Source organism: Anguilla rostrata, chromosome 1 (genome assembly GCF_018555375.3).
Source record: "Anguilla rostrata isolate EN2019 chromosome 1, ASM1855537v3, whole genome shotgun sequence".
In the NCBI taxonomy this organism is placed as follows: Eukaryota; Metazoa; Chordata; class Actinopteri; order Anguilliformes; family Anguillidae; genus Anguilla; species Anguilla rostrata.
In genome coordinates, this window is record NC_057933.1 from 10,474,948 (window position 1) to 10,492,084 (window position 17,137).

Consider the following 17,137-nt stretch of genomic DNA (forward strand, 5'->3'; position numbering starts at 1 on the left):
AGAATCCTCTGGTTTTTAGTTTTATTTTTTTGGATGCAAGTTAAAAGCCAAAGACGTCAATCATCAACCTGACAGCTGGCTTCACCTAGAGCCGGAACTGTTGTCTGTGATTTTGCAAAAACTGGCCTTTTTCTGACCGACAATAGTGAAAAATAAAAAAAGCATACACACCAGATTCTTTTAAAAACTCATCTAGCCACAAACATGACATGCGCGTTTGTTGAGACATTGCCGCGTGTTTCGTATTACCCTTCCTGTTCGGCTGGCCTTCCTTATTCTCCCTGACGCGTCTCTCAACAGCTCCTCTAATGACTGATGAACTTTAAAGCCTTCCAAAGTGTCATCTTTCAAACGCAGCCACCGCAGACCGGTAACTCCAACAATAACCGCCTCTGCGTAAAGAAACTTGTGTGTCTAATCCAATTCATGAATATTAAAGAATGGTTTCAGCGTGGTCTTGAGCTGATTAAAGTGGAGCAGGAGGTTAGTTGGCCTGTGGACAAATGAGCGTATTTGAAAAGAAAGGGATTATTAAATGCAATGGTGTGGTTCTACGTAGTGGCAGTGTTTTCTGGCGATGATTTTCGTAAAACGGAAGTATTTCCCTGAAGCCTATCAATTCCTGAGCAAGCAAAATAAGTAATTGTACTTACGAACCGGTCAGCAGTTGTCTACGTCTGAAACATTGACGCTGATAAAAGCGTCTGTAATGAGTAATGTAATGTAAATTTGCAGGAGGACGACAAAACTGACCAGAGTATCGTATGGTCTTCAAAATGACAGGGGTCACCTCGCTCTAAACTTGGCAGGGACAGACGTGGGTAGATGAAATAACAAAAATTTGCGTTCTTCCTCTTCATTTTAAGAAGAGTGACGCAGACGTAGAGTGGCATGGGAGAAAGTGTCTCTAAAAAGAGGCATCCTTCAAAAACAATGACGTTGGTTCTGTTGGGTCGGAAGTTCAGGAGTTAAATCATTATTAGAAAAGTAATAATAGTAGTCGCCGTCGACTCCCACCATTGTGAGGGAAGGGGAAACTTTCTCACACCACTCTCCCCCCGCGCGTTACAACTCCTAGACCGTTTGCAAACAAAAACGTATTAACTTAATGCTTCGGAAAAGGTTATTTTTGGATGCCGCCTTGTTATTGTCCCCAATTTAACTACTACCAAGAGACTACAGTAAGAGGAGAAGGCCGTTATTTGCTAATGTACTTTGGACAATTGAGCGGCTTGGATTTCACAAATTCCACAAATGCTTTCTCATCCTCTGTGGGAATGGCAGGAAGAATAATTGTGAGGGGGGGTGGGGGGGGAGGCAGTAAATTCATAAATCTGGGAAATGGCTATTCCAGGGGCTTTCCTTATATTTCATTCATATTACGCTATTATGACATTTTCATTTCATACTGATGGAAATATTTGTCTGTGATATTTATAGTTTGCTAATGCCTTTACAAGCATTGCCTACCAGACTGTGATGAACTTGGGGACGCATTCCATAAAAAGTTTGTGATTGATATCAGGCAGAGTGGCGTTTTTACTCTGTTCTCAGCAGGGACTTCAGGGCTAAGCTATGCTATGCTAAAAGTAATCTAAATCCACACAAAGCTCTTTTAATAAACTCATATACACAATTAAAGGTAAAGGATGAATCGTTGTCCTCCACAGAATTATGAAAGATTTCCTTTAGTGCCTGTGGATGGTCTGTTGAAAGAATATATATTTCTCAACACACTGATGCATTAAGGTTAAGAATGATTCCATTGAAAGGCATGACACTACAATATCATCTGATCATATAGTCATTGAGAAACATATTCTCCTTTCTCCATTTCTCCCTCCATTGGCAACCAGCTGAAGGGATCATCTACATCAGGGGCTGTCCAATCTTATTTAAAAAGGGCCGGTGTGGGTGCAGGTAACAACACCTGATTTAGCAAATTAACTAATCATGGCTGTTGAAAGACAACATTAAAGCACCCTTACTTCAATTACTTGCATATAAATGAGTTAATTCAGTCCTCTCGCATTGCATAAGAAAAGCAGTTAAATGTTCACTTAGGTACTGAATGACTTGTTGACTGTGAGATTGTCTAATAGACAACTGATCACAACACATTTTTATCCACTGAATAACCTCTGATCACTAATTCTGTATTCTCATTTGCCACATTCAGGTTAAATTAAATGGCACTGTTTCCATTCAGGTCAATTCAAAATGGCGGTTTGTGTCTTTGTCAAAGGCCTGACCCAGGATCCATTCCAGAAATGCTTGAGGTCAACAACCCCTTGCACCACTCTTGCTAATACAGCCACCTGAAGTAGTGCTTGCAAATTTCAGCTTTTTTTTTTTTTTTGTTGCGACAGCATTTTATTTACAGTCATCCTGTGGTAGCTCGAATACTAATGAAACGTGTAAACCGAAGGGGAGGAATGATTATTTCGCAGCTCATCTGCATAATTTTGCATACACTTCTGAGAGCTCTTTTGTCTTTGCTGATTGCCATTCTCAAATTTGAGTTTATTTCCAGTTAGGCTGGCACCAGAGAAGTCGCAAGTAATTAGAATTTGAATGAAGTTCGAGAATAATGCATTTTTCGGAAGTGTTTTTAAATCAACTAATTTGAGAAAATCAAGGGTTTAATGTGAGGACTTAATCTCGCTACATAAATACTTTAATGAGCAGCATTTACCCAAACACAGAGAAAGACACTCCACTCCTACTCAATATCGCTTTCTAGCTTATTTCTAGCTTATTTCTGTTTACAGACCCTGCAACAGCAACTGCATAAACGATTCACTTAAATCAGAACATACACCTATGTTATATATATTTATACTCACACATACACACACGCACATGCAAACTAAAATGCATATGCAGACACATGCACACCTGTGTCTATCACTGGTGGAGCAGCCAGAAAAGGAACACAGTTTTGGTGAAGAGCTGACCACTCCAGGACAGGTCTGAAATCTGAATCAAGCTGGACCGTCAGTCGGCTAGCGATGGGGCACCCAAGGAACATAATTGGCCGTGTCCCCGAATGCACTATGCATACCTTAACCCCCCCATTTTAACATGCTTCTCAAACACAAAACAAAGAGAGCTTTCTTAGCCGTGCAGTTAATTTATTAGCGACAAGACTAAATGACATCCTCCTGATTTGGAAAGCACAGTGCCACAGTAAACCAGTGTACTTCCACTTCACTTATTTTTGGCTACAACCCTTATCATTTAAGAAAGTGGGCAGAGACACAACCCTCGGGCCGGGCCAAGGTCCACAGAGGTGGTGCAAGTGTGACAAAAAACGCAGCTGAGCAGAGGCTCAGTCAAATCCAGGATGGCCCAAATAACCTATGAAAGGACACACAACTGGGTTGAAATCTCCTGGGTGTATGCAATAAATGCCTGGTTTGTCCAAGGGAATAATACTGCAAGAAAAAAAACACTGCTGTGAGATGCGTCCACATTGTCCCACAGAGCTAGCCCAGATACTATAAGATGCAGTTACACCAAACACATCACCACTAAGAGTAACTTACATACTGCTTCAGAAATGCTCACTCATAGTAGTGTTATACCTATTAAATATCATACACAAACTTTTTAAGACAAGCAGTTATGTAGTTTCTCCCTGAAAGGACTTCATTTGGCCAGCTTTTGACCTTAACCACTGTAATCAACTCTGAGGGAATCCCAACATATGCCTACCTATGTAAAAAGTCTAAAAAGTGTAGCCAGGCCTCAGACATTTAGAATCACAAGGAGCCAGTCAAGAGCAAAAGCGCTCTGTCTTTCAGAATTTGCCACATTTTTCTAAGACAGTAAAAGCATTAATGAAAATATACTGCTCTTAGGACAGACCCGCAGCCATATCAATGCGAGTACTTAGCCCCGTGCAGTCATTAACTCCTATTACTAATTGTTGAATTCATTAAAGGAAATCCCCAAACGTCTCTCACATGAAAATAGATGTACTCCGCTGAATTATAAAAATGTCAGGGCTCAGACAATTAAAAGCTCAAAAACCAGTCACACAAAAGAGAGAAAAGAACAATTAGGTTCTATTTTAAGACCGTTTATGGGATACACTCTATAATTATTAATTCATACTTCTTGGTAAGAACATCTATAAGTAGTTCTCAGGGATTTATTTATGACTGCTCACGAGTAGGGAATGAGATATTTAATATAGTGATAGACGCCTTATCGCTTTTGTCTATTATTACGAGACAAATGCCCTTATCTGAAACATTTTTCTTGGTTCAAGATTTCAGTTATGCGTTTCACGGAAAATGCCTGTTGATGGAAACAGTGCAACTAATAACCCACCCAATATTCCAAATCATATTTCACACGTTCATTTACGAGTCCAGGGAGAGACGAGGCAATGAAACTCCAGAACTTGAGTCACAGTCAAACCCCCGAAGGCACTTCCCCACAATAGCTAAGTGTGCAATCACGGCGTCTGCCTTTCTGATTCTCAGTCTATTGCCCTTTTAAACCTAAATGTCTCCTTATTAAAGAAACATCAATACGTCCACATCACTTTTATAACATAACGCTTTGGACATATGCACCAAGTCAAAAAAACAAAAATAAAAACAAAATAAAACTTTTAACTCACCAATAAAATGACACATTTACATGACGTGCGTACGCCAACATTAACACAAAATACCGTTTCCTTTATACTCCCAAAAATGTTTACACACGGCCTCGCTGCTTCGCGCCCCTGCGCGGCAGCATTACGATGTGGGACGGCCGCTCCGCCAAATTAATTAAAGTGCCTTGAGTGACAGTTTGCTCAAGGGCACGCGGGCCGCGTGACACGGCGCGTCGTTGTCATGGCCGCGGTCCTCTCAGACTCCGTATCCGTCAACAACCCGCCTCGACGCGACATGATTTTAATGGCCCCTCCATTACATCGGCTCTCCGCCGCGTAATGGGATTGTTCGCCGGGCGCTCCGCGGCGCGGGGGGTGGGGGGGTGGGGGTGTGGGTGGGGGGGGCGAAGAGACGGGGGGCCCCCGTCGTGTCGATGTACGCCGGGTCGCGCAATTTGTGCTTAATAAAATTTCAAAACACTCTGGGGCGCATTGGCTGTGTCAGGGAAGAGCGGCCGTCACCGAAGTGACAGCGGGGGCCACGTGGCATGAATATAACGGAGCCTCTTTTATTTGTTTTATCGTCCTCATTACTAGTCTCTCCCCCCAGAAGACACCCTTCTCCCCAGCGACTCGCTGCTCCTCTGGTAAGCACACTGTATTACAATCAGACGCGGGGTGGTAGCTAAAGCACTGTAATCTGGACCTGAGGGCTACGGGTTTGAGTACTGGGGTGACCCCTCGCTATGCAGCGCTTTAATCAAAGAATGTCATCCCAATAAATACAAAAACACACACACACACACACACACAGAGCCAACGTAGTGACACGTAAGGGTCAGAGTACGCAAACCAGCAACAACACCAACACACACACACCACAGAAGGCCCAGACAGTGTAGAGATGTGACACAGTGAGTGGTTCAGATGTACTCTAAAACCAGCTCACAACGCTCTACACACACACACACACACACACACACACACACACACACACAGAAGGCCCAGACAGTGTGAGATGTGACAGAGTAAATGGTTCATAGATGTACGCTAAGAAAGCACAGCTCACACACACAGCTCTCATACACACACACACACACACACAGAAGGCCCAGACAGTGTGAGATGTGACACAGTAAGTGGTTCAGATGTACGCTAAGAAAACACAGCTCACGCACACACACACACACACACACACACAGAAGGCCCAGACAGTGTGAGATGTGACACAGTAAATGGTTCATAGATGTACGCTAAGAAAACACGGCTATTTTCCGGTGCTGTTTTGTGTTGGTTTCAGGACTTCCAGCTCCTTCGGTTCTTCGGCGACATTCTTGTTCGCGCGGCCGCTGACAGACGGGCCCTTTCCTTTTGTGACTCACCGCGCATCACTCCTCGGCGGCGGAGAGCGGCGGAAAGGACCCCGGCCGAGCGCGGCCACCTGCTGTCCCGGGCCTTTCGCGGGCGCTCGGCGAAACCAGGTGAGTGAGTCAGAGTCTTCGGGAACCGCAGAGCACTCAAGGCCTTTCTGAGGCTGTCAGCCAACGCGGCGTTCGCCAAGTGGGGAAGTGACAAAGCCAACCGACCCGCAGACACCCGTCAACCGACAAAGAAAAAACCCCGGCCTCGCCGCCATTCGACAAAAGGCCCCGGCGCGCGAGATCAGGAAGGGACCTTTCCGCACTTACCTTGGCCGCGCTGGTGGAAAGAAAGAGCTGTTTGTGCGAGACGGCGAGAGTGTGGGCGAGAGAACGGGCCGCAGTGTACACACCACCACCTCCGTGATTCATTCCACTGACAGAGCCGCTTCTCGCGGACAGAGGCGCGCATAAATATGCCAGGCGACGCAGCTGGAAACGTGCGGAAATTCATCAGGTTAAAAAATTGAGGGATTAACGTTTCACGGCGTTTCCTCTTAAACGTATATCGCTACATAAACAGTGGGTTATAGACTGCAGAATGGTAAATGGCTGGAACTAAACCAAGCACAATGCACCGCGTTCAGTGTAAAATGCATGCGCTGTTTTAAAAAATAATAATAATACATTTTCAATAGGCATCTATCGACAAGAAAAACACCATTTTGAACCCTGGAGAGGTGAGGTGAAGTACCAGCTCTTTTTGATAAAGAAACAAGTAAACATTTCTGAAAGAGGTTACAAAATGGAAGAAAAGACCGTTTCTAACAGTCGTTTGTTTATACGTCTATTCAGCAGCGGGCACTGCAGGCCCGTCTCTACCACAGAATATGATGTAAACCATCCAAAATGGCAGCTAGCATAGACAGACAAGGTAAACCACCAAATTCATGACATCACCGTAAGCTGTTTATTTGGCGAGCACGGGAAAGCACGGCCTCTATTTTCCTCTGGTCAAATTTCCCTTTGTCGGAGAAGGTGAGCCTCTAAGGGCCTGCCAGCCAAGGGCTGCCGGTACAGCAGAGAGGCCGCCAGGCCTTGTGTAGCGACCGCGCGCCACCGCAGCCGGTGTCACGCACCCCTCGCGGCTGATTACGACATTTCCAACCGCTCTGGAACACGCGAAACGCAATCCCGCCGAGCTTCCAGCGGAAAACCAGACAGGAACCGAGCGAGCGCTCCGAACCTCCGCCATTCGCCACCGCTGGCCTCCGACATCGTCACAAGGGGGGGGAGGAAGGAGAAAGAAAAAATGGCCGTAATACAGGTTTTACACACTCTCCAGACCCTCGCGCTGTTTTTCTAACGCCGGTTATGGCTCTGACTGCAGGAGGCACGGGTCAGCCGCAAATATTTCTCTCAGGAAAGCTTTCCAGGCGGAATATAAAAGTCAGCTTAATTTGGACGTGACGGCGGGAGGCGGCTGAGAGCTGTTCCTCGCCCCTGCGTTCAGACTCAAAGGGGAAAAACACAGACGCAACTCGGGACCTGGCTGACGACAGCCTCTATAAAAAAACGTTTTTTCAAAGTGAATGACTTCTTCTTCGCAAGAGGAGCCCGGCTCGGAGGCCGTCTGCTTGGCAGCGGGGGCTCGCACTGTTTTCGTCTTTGTGCGGCGGGTGTTGATATTGGACCGTCCGGCTTTTCCGAATGCCTGATATTATTAGCCGGCTCCCTTTTTTACTTGTGGCAGAGCCCGGTTCTCAGGCCTGCTTTATCCATTAGACGCTGAGACCGGCTCCTGCTCCTTTCCATATTACTGCTCATGTGCTCACCTCTGTGGCACCATCACGGAATACATCTCTGTCACCGTGATTTGCGAGCTCCACGCAGGCCGGGCTCTGTCCTTGGATAGCCACCCTGTCCGCAATTCCGTTTTATATAACATAACGCCTACGCCGATCAGATTTTCCTGGGACTTCAAATCAGACACGAGATATCCGCTCAAGTTACCGATCCTGTATAAATGCAGCGGTAAAAATTAAATAAGAAATGTACCGGGGAAAAAGAAAATTAAATAAAAAAATCAGACGACGAGATGCCAGGCCACCACAAATTCTCAACTGTCAGCAGAGACAGACAGGGAGTCACTGCTTTATTAAGAACAGCATGCGAAAGAAAATATTAGCAGAACCTGGCTTTGAGAGATTTGATGCAAATAACTGCTAGCTGCGTGGACTATTCATCTTGGTCGCTGGTTTTTCTAAAAATCGCTCTCCATCAGAACAATGTTCAACCAGCACTGCTTATGCCCTTGGCAAGCCGAGATAAGGCTATCTGTTTCCATCATCACTAAACAAGACCGAGCAAAGTACATTAGGCACAAAAATACAAACAAATTACAAAGGCTTTGGGCGAGGCGAGGCTCTTTATCTCGTGTTTGTAGGACTGCTCGCATTCGAGGGAAATGTTTCTGTGTCTAATAGATCCTGTCCCGACACTCCACGCCAAGGGAAAACAACAGAGGCCGTTATCTGAAAGAGAACGCTATCCTTCCCCTGGTGCAAAACAAGCGGAGAGCTCGGAGAGCATACCCCCCATTCCACTACAGCACCGCGCCACTGAAACCCCTTCAACCGCAAGAAGACCCGACCGGCAGCCTCAAAAACAAATCAACCCACGTCAAATGGCGACGTGCTGTAAATTTAGTAAATACACCTTACGTTCCAAAAAAATTATGTTTTCAGTAATAAAATCAAATGCAGGCAAAATTCTAGTCTAGGCTTGCTGTGAATATGACTAGAAACTGGAGGGGGAAAAAAAAGGTTACAAAATTATTTTTTGCGAGAACTTTCATTTTTAGCACAGTGTAGGCTACATTACAAAGGTAGATGCAAGTGTAAAAACTTACACCCCCTTCCCTCCAAAAGAATAAAACATAGTATACTGCATTTCTTTCCACCCCTACTAATCACATGAATCCTCGGTGCAACCTTGCTGCATGTAACTTATGAATTAACTCTGTTTTTTTTTGTTTGTTTTTTTTAAAGAAAAATCTTTCGTGTGCGGAGCAATGCGGCGGTAATCAGAGAGGGTTGGGTTTTTTCCGACGCGGCTGTGAAAGAGCTTTTAACACCTCCACACATGATCGATAAACGCGTCTCGGGTTTCGCGGACGCACCCCCCCGGCCCGTCCGCGCGGTGGGGTGCCATCTCCGGGACACCTGCGGCAGGAACGCCTTCTGAAGGCTCCGGATAAAAGTGGCCGACAATAGAGGAACGGCCGGAAAAAAAAAAAAAAAGAAAACTGAAAGAAAACTGAAAATGTTTGGACTCGTGGTCCTGAATCTATGGAGACCGGGGCCTGCTCTGCTGCTGCCGCTAACCGAGTAGATGCTATAGTTGGGAAACCAAAACTCTGTTTCGAAGAAACTTTTGTTTTTCACCAAGAGTGAAGGTGGAGAATCTACAAAGTGAACATTTATAGCTGTTCTATATTTTAAAATCTACAAAGAGCCAATTTATAGCTCTTCTATATTTTAAAATGTACCATGAGCCCATTTATAGCTCTTCTATATTTTAAAATGTACCACGAGCCCATTTATAGCTCTTCTATATTTTAACATCTTCCAAGAGCTCATTTATAGCTCTTCTATATTTTCAAGAGACATCTCAGTGAAAAAAAAAAAAGAATTGCATGATTACTTTGAGATTCACACTGTCAAATAAATTCTATTTTTTAAGTGATAAAGTTCATCAGGTTCTTCAAAAGTCAGACAATTTACACGCAGGGAAATCGGAATCTGAACGTAACATTTAGATTTCCCACAAGGATGCAATTCAAATGTGACTCAAATGTCACGTTACTGCAAATTCAGATTTCATTACAAAAGTCTAAACGGATTCGTCATCTATTCACTGTCATTCCAACGGGCTTCAACGTTTGTTATTAAAGATAAATTCTGATACCCCGAGGACATGTTTTGCTTTATTATGATTTCAGCTCAGATGAGCTTAAACTTTGCAATATTTCCAAACTTACGCTGAGGGCTGTAGCTTAGCGCGATCTTAAACGCTAACGTTTCACTGTGTCAGTTGGGGGGTGTTCACGGTCGTACGCCTCTGACAAAATATCAAAATGTTTTACTGTGCCGTGCCAAACTAAAGGCTTATAATCCTTTATCAAAAAGAGCCATGCGACAACAAACCCTTTTCCACCAGCTTTGATACGGAACGAGATTTTTACTCAGTAACGCAGAAAGCTCGCTCCCGATCTCTGCAATCCAGTCAACTCAGAGAGACAGAGGCAGCCGAAAACAACCCGAGAGCAGCAAGCCTGACGAGTCTGTGTTTGTGGGTCTGTATCACGGGGCGGAAAACGGGGATGCTGTGTTTATTTTGAACTCAGGCAGTGGTCCCACAATCTAGCGGTCATAATATAGCCTTTCTTGATCTTTCGATATTCCAGGGCATGTCCTCGTAACAACATGGAGGCAGCTGTGAGACGATGACTCCTCCCCACTGTGCGGCCACGAGGAGGGAGAGACACACTGTGGGAAAGAACAAAGGCTCCTGTTTTAGTCTGGTGGCGGAGGAAGGAGATGCAAACTTGTTATCGTGTAACTGAAGACCTCTGACCTGACCCCAGAGAACTGAGTCGGTACACACACACACACAAACACACACACACACATATACATACATACACACACACACACACACACACACACACACGTACATACAGGAATACGCACAAACACACGTACATGCATACACACACACTCACAGACATGCACACACACACACAAACACACACACAGGCACACGCACACACACACACACACACACACACACACACGTACATACATGAATACGCACAAACACACGTACATACATGCATACACATACGTACATACATATACACACATGCACACGCACACGCACACACACACACACACAGACACACACACAAACACACACACACCCACAGCCCATCTTTCTCCCTTTCCTTTCACACAAGGACACCGGCATAAAGAGTCACTCACGTCGGTCAAAACAGAGAAAGAAAAGAATAACTTGAAAGATTTGACACACCTAATATTCATCTCTCCAGTGTCAGGAGGGAGAAGAGAGATTCGGCATGTAGAAACTGACACTGCCTGTTTTAATAACAATCAGTGTGTGGAGGATGAACAGTGAATTCACACAGGCTAGAGAAAATTTTCACTTGTGAACGCTATTAACACACTTATATTTAGATAAGATAAATTCGAAATAACGTTTTAAAGTCTTTAAAATATTACATGACAAAGCTAAAATAAATAAACATCTGGCATGAGAGTGTAAAAATATACTCATTCATGGGTTATATTTATTATATATTATATATTTGTTATCTTTAAGCCCCAAGGGTAGTTTGCTGAATGCAATTATTGAAAACGCTTTACAGAATAAACCATAACATTTATGTTTAGATATGCTTTCTCATTTCTAATTCAAATGTGAATTTCAGCTTTTTTGAGGTTTTTTTTTTTTTTAAACTTAGCTGTTCATCTCGTAATGCTCAGAGTAAAATGTAACATTTAAAAGTCCCATTATTTCATGTGAAATCTACATTGATAAAGTAACAAAGCAGCAAATTGTGCAAACCCAAATAATTTCCACTACATAAGCCAAAAGCTCTTTCTCCCCAGTCACTACCAAAAACAGTCATTTCTGCTCCTGAAAGTCAGGTTGAGAGATCAGGCCCGGCAGGAGGTTGGCCGGGTGTGGTATGGCTTGTGTCTTTCTCAGATTACACATCATCAAAGGCCTGAAACTCTGACTCTGAGTCACCGTTGGCCATTCACAGGGGCACCGAGGACTGCTGCCACGGATCCAGCGTCCCCGTAAGCTTCCAGCCATTGTTAAAGAACAAAACAAAGCGAATAAAAAAAATCTTTCGGCCACATTTTCACCTCAGAAAACAGAAATCCTGTTTGATACGAGGGTTCAGCTGATTTAAAACACCTCGGTAGGGGCTCAGAGGTCCAGGGCGAAAAAAGCCTGTTTAAATTTTCCGAAAAGACCATAGGTGGCACTATTGTTTCACAATCAGGCACAAACCAGAGTTGTAAAACTTCAAGGATTACAAAGAGGGAAAGATCCACACAGTTATGGCGCCGCATCTACTGTAAAAAAAAAAATCTTTCATCTATGTTCAAGTGTCATTTGGCGAGTAGATTTTAATAATACCTAATTAATTCAAACTGCTAGGATGAATCTTTCAAAATATCACACTTCCCAAAGAGACTATATTTTTCATGCAAAAGCCGTTCTTTTCCCGTGAAGGTGATTTAACACCTAATTATCTAAGGAGCTTGATGTTTTTCCTCTTCCAGGGAAATCGAACACTAAACTGTCAACTTTGTGAATAAACCATGAGCCTCCAAAAAGATTGATTATTTAAAGAACTGCGTAACGGGGGTCAATCCAACCCCTGACACATACACTTAAATGTTTTTTCAGTGGATGTGGTACACAAAACCAATAAAAATGTGTATCAATCCTTGTAAAAAAAAAAATCAAACACTGCAGAAATTCCTTTTCAAACAATGCAAAGGAAACCGTATACAACCTAGGATATTCACAGTTTTCATTACTGTATTATTCCAGTGGAGTAAACTGTTTTTTTTGTTCCCCGAGAGGTAAGGCTCTGAGCGGAAAGAAGTAAAACTGGAAAGTCATACTTCTCATTTCGCCATCTCACAGATAAAGAGAGGAAATGTGTGTTTATCGAGCAGCACTGCGAGTGCACAGTTCAGCCTGAACACTGTAAACAATGTGTGGGACTGCCGGACCCTGAAGGCCCCCCCCCAAACCCCCACCTCCACCCGCACCCCCACCCCCACCTCCACCCGTACCCCCACCCCCACCGGTCCGACTGCGTGCTCTTTAGCACGAGGGGGGTCACACTGGCGCTGCCCTGGAAATGAGAAATTAGGAAAAGCTGGCAATCACTGGACACGAGGCGGCCGGGGGAACGCAGAGGCGGGAGATGGAGGCGGTGAGAAGCCCTCGGGCAGGTTCAGGAGGCCTTCCCGCCAGCCCGCTCGCCCGCCAGCCCGCCCGCCTGTCTGTCTGTCTGACTCTGGACATCCGCTGAAGAAAGGCCCAGCGCTCAGTGAACAGGTTTCCACGCGGGCCTACGGGGAGACCGCGGGCTGCGCGCATCCTGTTTACAGCATGTCAGGCTCTCTCGCCCCAGAAAGAAACAACTCCTTAAAAATTTGATGTTGCTTGTGTGTGTGAGGAAACGCGCGCTCTATTTCATTAAATGGACGTGGGGGCAGCCTTTGCCTCTGACAGGTGAAGATCGCTTTCTTGAAGTCAGTGTCCAGGTAGCTTTTTCCTGGCTGCAGGCGATCGAGCGAGCGGCGCCAAGAGTGTTAAACACACCTGAAACCCTGACAAAAGCCTGTCAGGTCGGCCCCAGACAGTACCAAGCTTATCAATTATTTGGGACAAATTGATATTTTTTTCACCATGCTGGCAACATTTGATAAAATATACATTTTAGATTATTTTTTTTTCTTGATCTTGAACAAAGGCCAAAAAAGAATACAGCACTTTCTGCATCCAAATAATATCAGGACACCATGGAGCACACTCACATATATAAAAGATATGACACTCCTCTACTATGCTGTCATGCACTCAGACATTCTCAGATCTTAAACAACTTTGGATTTATGCCAAAAACAAGCAGGAGAACTCAGATTATACTACAGTGTGATCTTTCTGAACGGATATTTCAATCTTCTTTGAATTAGAAATGATATTTCTTGGTATTAGGAAAAAGACACAATAATTCAAGGTTTTGTCACAGGAGCTGATGAACTGCTTCAGTTATACGCATCAATAAAATGAAGACTGCCAGTAACCCATCTTAAGCTTTCTGACACGTGTCATGGATCCATCTTCTAGGACCTCACACACATCCCTGCACCAAGACTGTGGTGCAGAACTGTCACACCAACCAATGGCCTTGAGCTAATATCTATCAGAATGTTATAATACATCTGACTTCCTGATAAAATTGCACTTTTATCTATGTAATTTCGATTGTTCTATATTTCCGGGTTCAGACAAATGAAAAGAACACTAAAAAGTTAATAAAATAAATAAAAATAAGTAAAATACTGCTAAGCATTTAACTACTCAGTAAACCACTGAATATCCACTAAAATGTATACATAATTTCTGAGGTCATTAATTGAGTCCTGGTAACTAAATATCTGTGTAGAGATAAATTCAAATACATTTTTACATAGGAACAAATAATGATTATAGTGACTTGCACAAAATAGTATTGGTATCAGTGTATGATTAAGCACAGAGTATTTCATAGGTAAACCATATTTTCTATAATTACTCATTTGCTATAAGGCGCCTCAGTAATGTTATGTGAAACCTCAAAACCCATGAAAAGGTTAGTGTATTAACAACAGAAGCTAAAGACACCAGCTAAATAAACTTGCCTCACATTATGCATCAAAATACCGATTAAAATAACCTGGATTGTTACCATTTACCGACTAAATCAAAAACTATAATAACGATAATAATAATGGGCGGGCTACAAAAAATGAAAGTGTATGCATATACTTTCCTTACGTAAATTATTTTTTGACAATAACTTTACAATCACATTTCAAGGTACTAAGACCTCAGGATATGAAATATCAAATAGAATATAGTACAGTTCATCTTTACTGATATAATTAGGCTTGTATAGCATATCTTAACTCAGGCCCCTCCCTCCATCACCTGTCTGCCAAACCCCGCTTTACCTTCACCAGCTTGAGAAGGTGGTAGAGGTCTTCCACTTCATCGCCGTCTCTGTGGTTGTACTCCCTCCCAGTGTCAAGGCTAGACCCCTCGATAGTGCGTCGGTACAGGGGGAGATCCATAGCTTCAGCATACAGATCAATGGCTTGATGGCCCACAGTCTGGAACATGTAACTGTCTAATTCATCTATGAAAAAAGGAAAAAAAAAAACTCACGTATTTCACCTTGTCGTAACATGGCATTTGATATCTAACATGACTTGTTCCGCTGTAAAGATGATTATGATAATATGGTTGCTAATATTAAAAATTCTTCACAGGTACAGATGAACAGGTGTGAGACTCACCTGTATTCCCTTTGGGCCGTAGGTTGGCAAGAGCCACGATCCTATGCCCAGCAGCAACACACTGCATCATGTTGTAACAGCTGTCTTTGCCACCACTGAAACGGAATGTAAAAGTTCCACTCAGAGCACTGTACAAAATTGGTACATTTGGTATCATTAATTTTGGATAAGCCAGTGTGCTGACCCACACCATAAATTCTCTGGATGTTCTTTGCAAGTTTGACTCGCAAAAAACAACTTTGCTTTTAACCCAACCTAACTTTCACCTCTTAAAATAATTTAGCACAAATCATTTCAGCAAAAAGATTGTGCAAATGGCTATTATTCAGCTTTATGACACTTAAATGGCTGAGTGTGATGGCAATGAAGAATTCTTCAACACGTTAATTTAGGTTCACAGAAACTAAAAATGGGCCAGTTATACAACTAGTCTTTTTCACATCGTTTGGTTTATGCGGGATGTGAGCACTGAGGTGGATGGGGAAATGACTGGGACAAGAACAAGAATTACCCCACTACAGAGCAATGATACAACATAAAAATAATTTAATGTGCAGGACTAACTGCACCTAGCCCCAACGTTATTGCAACCGTTAACTAGCTTAGTACGTAATGGGGATAGTAATGTAGACAGAATGTAGACGAAAAGCTCATTCGCTCATCTTAGCCAACGTTGAGCAATATAACCTCCTGCACGCGATCCATTTGCCTCAGATCTACGAAAATTGGTTTGTTAGGCAACTAAGCAGTAAATGAAAAAATGACGAGAATAGCAAATCTCCATATCTGATGTACCATGTACATTTATTTATTGGCAAGAGAACAATAATTAAAAAAAATAATAAACAATGAGAAGCACAATATTTAGCGATCCAGCTGACAATGCTTGTCTTCAAAATCACAATTTCATCTGTAGTTGCCTATGCATTTGCTTGATGCTAACTAAGCTACCGCAGCTAGCTAACGCTTCATGTGAGCATGAGATGGGTTACCTTATCAACGCGACTACTTTCATTTTTTCCGTCTATAATGTTTACATATATCTAATACAAAATTAGAAGGTTAAACTCGTCCGCTGTGATTTTACTGCACATAGTTCACCCGGCAAGCCTGCAAAGCATGCCGAAACGAGGAAAAAAAACAAACTCAACGTGGTGAACAAGGAAGTTTAAGACCTCACTGTTTAGTGTGTTCAAATATTTGCCTGTTTAAAAATGATTATTTATATCCGTTTTAACGCAATATGATTTCGTTAACCTTCTATTTTTCATGAAAGTGCTGTAGTTAAAGTATACATCTCCATATATTTAAATTCTTTCACTATGAAATATGACAATTTCACCCAATCACACATTGAGGAAGTACTACGGGCATCCTCCTAACTGATTATCGTTATGTGATTGAAAACAGTGCGGATAAGATTGCTGCTGGTTTCAGACCTGCGGCCAAGTGCGATGAATGTGAGAAAGTGACTGCAAAATGAATTTATTTGCACGGACAACAATAACGATTCAAGTTCTGCGTAGCCAGGTCGCGTTCACGAATCGCACTGAAACTGGAAACGGAAGAGGTTGACAGAAGCGCACATCCTACTTTTAGCTCATCAACATCTATAAATTGAGAGCAGGTGCTATATGCAGACTCGGGGTACCATATGGATGTGCTGATAGTACTCACCGATTACTGGATTGACGCATCCAGATAAAATAAATATTAGAGCACCTGCGCAGCGTCTGTTGTACTAGATGTACTAACATTAGAACAACAGCTAATGTTAAACTTACGCTGCTGGCTACAAGAAAATAAATGAACGCGATCTTCGCATTCGTGAGGACCATTCTACAACAGGCGCTGCGTAAATACACATTATGTGGGTGCGTAAATGTGGTTATTTTGGCCAACTGTTAACCCATCCGTATTATATTTTGATCATGGGATTGACGCGGCGCTCGCCCTTATTTTATGTCCAATATTGTTCATTATTGGCTGAT

The 17,137-nt window shown here is 43.1% G+C and overlaps 1 protein-coding gene across 3 annotated transcripts in view; it reads right to left on the reverse strand.

Annotated features, from left to right (window-relative positions):
• dph6 (diphthamine biosynthesis 6) overlaps positions 1 to 16,858 on the reverse strand; it is a 68,342-nt gene extending 51,484 nt beyond the window's left edge. Inside the window, exons 1-3 of one of the 3 annotated variants that reach the window (XM_064321619.1) lie at positions 16,824 to 16,858; positions 15,147 to 15,241; positions 14,802 to 14,986 (exon numbers count right to left, since the gene is read on the reverse strand). In XM_064321619.1, coding sequence (XP_064177689.1) covers positions 14,802 to 14,986; positions 15,147 to 15,241; positions 16,824 to 16,843 — 300 coding nt within the window. In that variant the 5' untranslated portion in view covers positions 16,844 to 16,858. Of the gene's footprint in view, positions 1 to 14,801; positions 14,987 to 15,146; positions 15,242 to 16,138; positions 16,311 to 16,585; positions 16,634 to 16,823 lie in introns of those variants that run through there. The other 2 variants (XM_064321637.1, XM_064321628.1) reach the window with 2 other exon arrangements.
• Between the last annotated feature and the right edge of the window lie 279 nt (positions 16,859 to 17,137).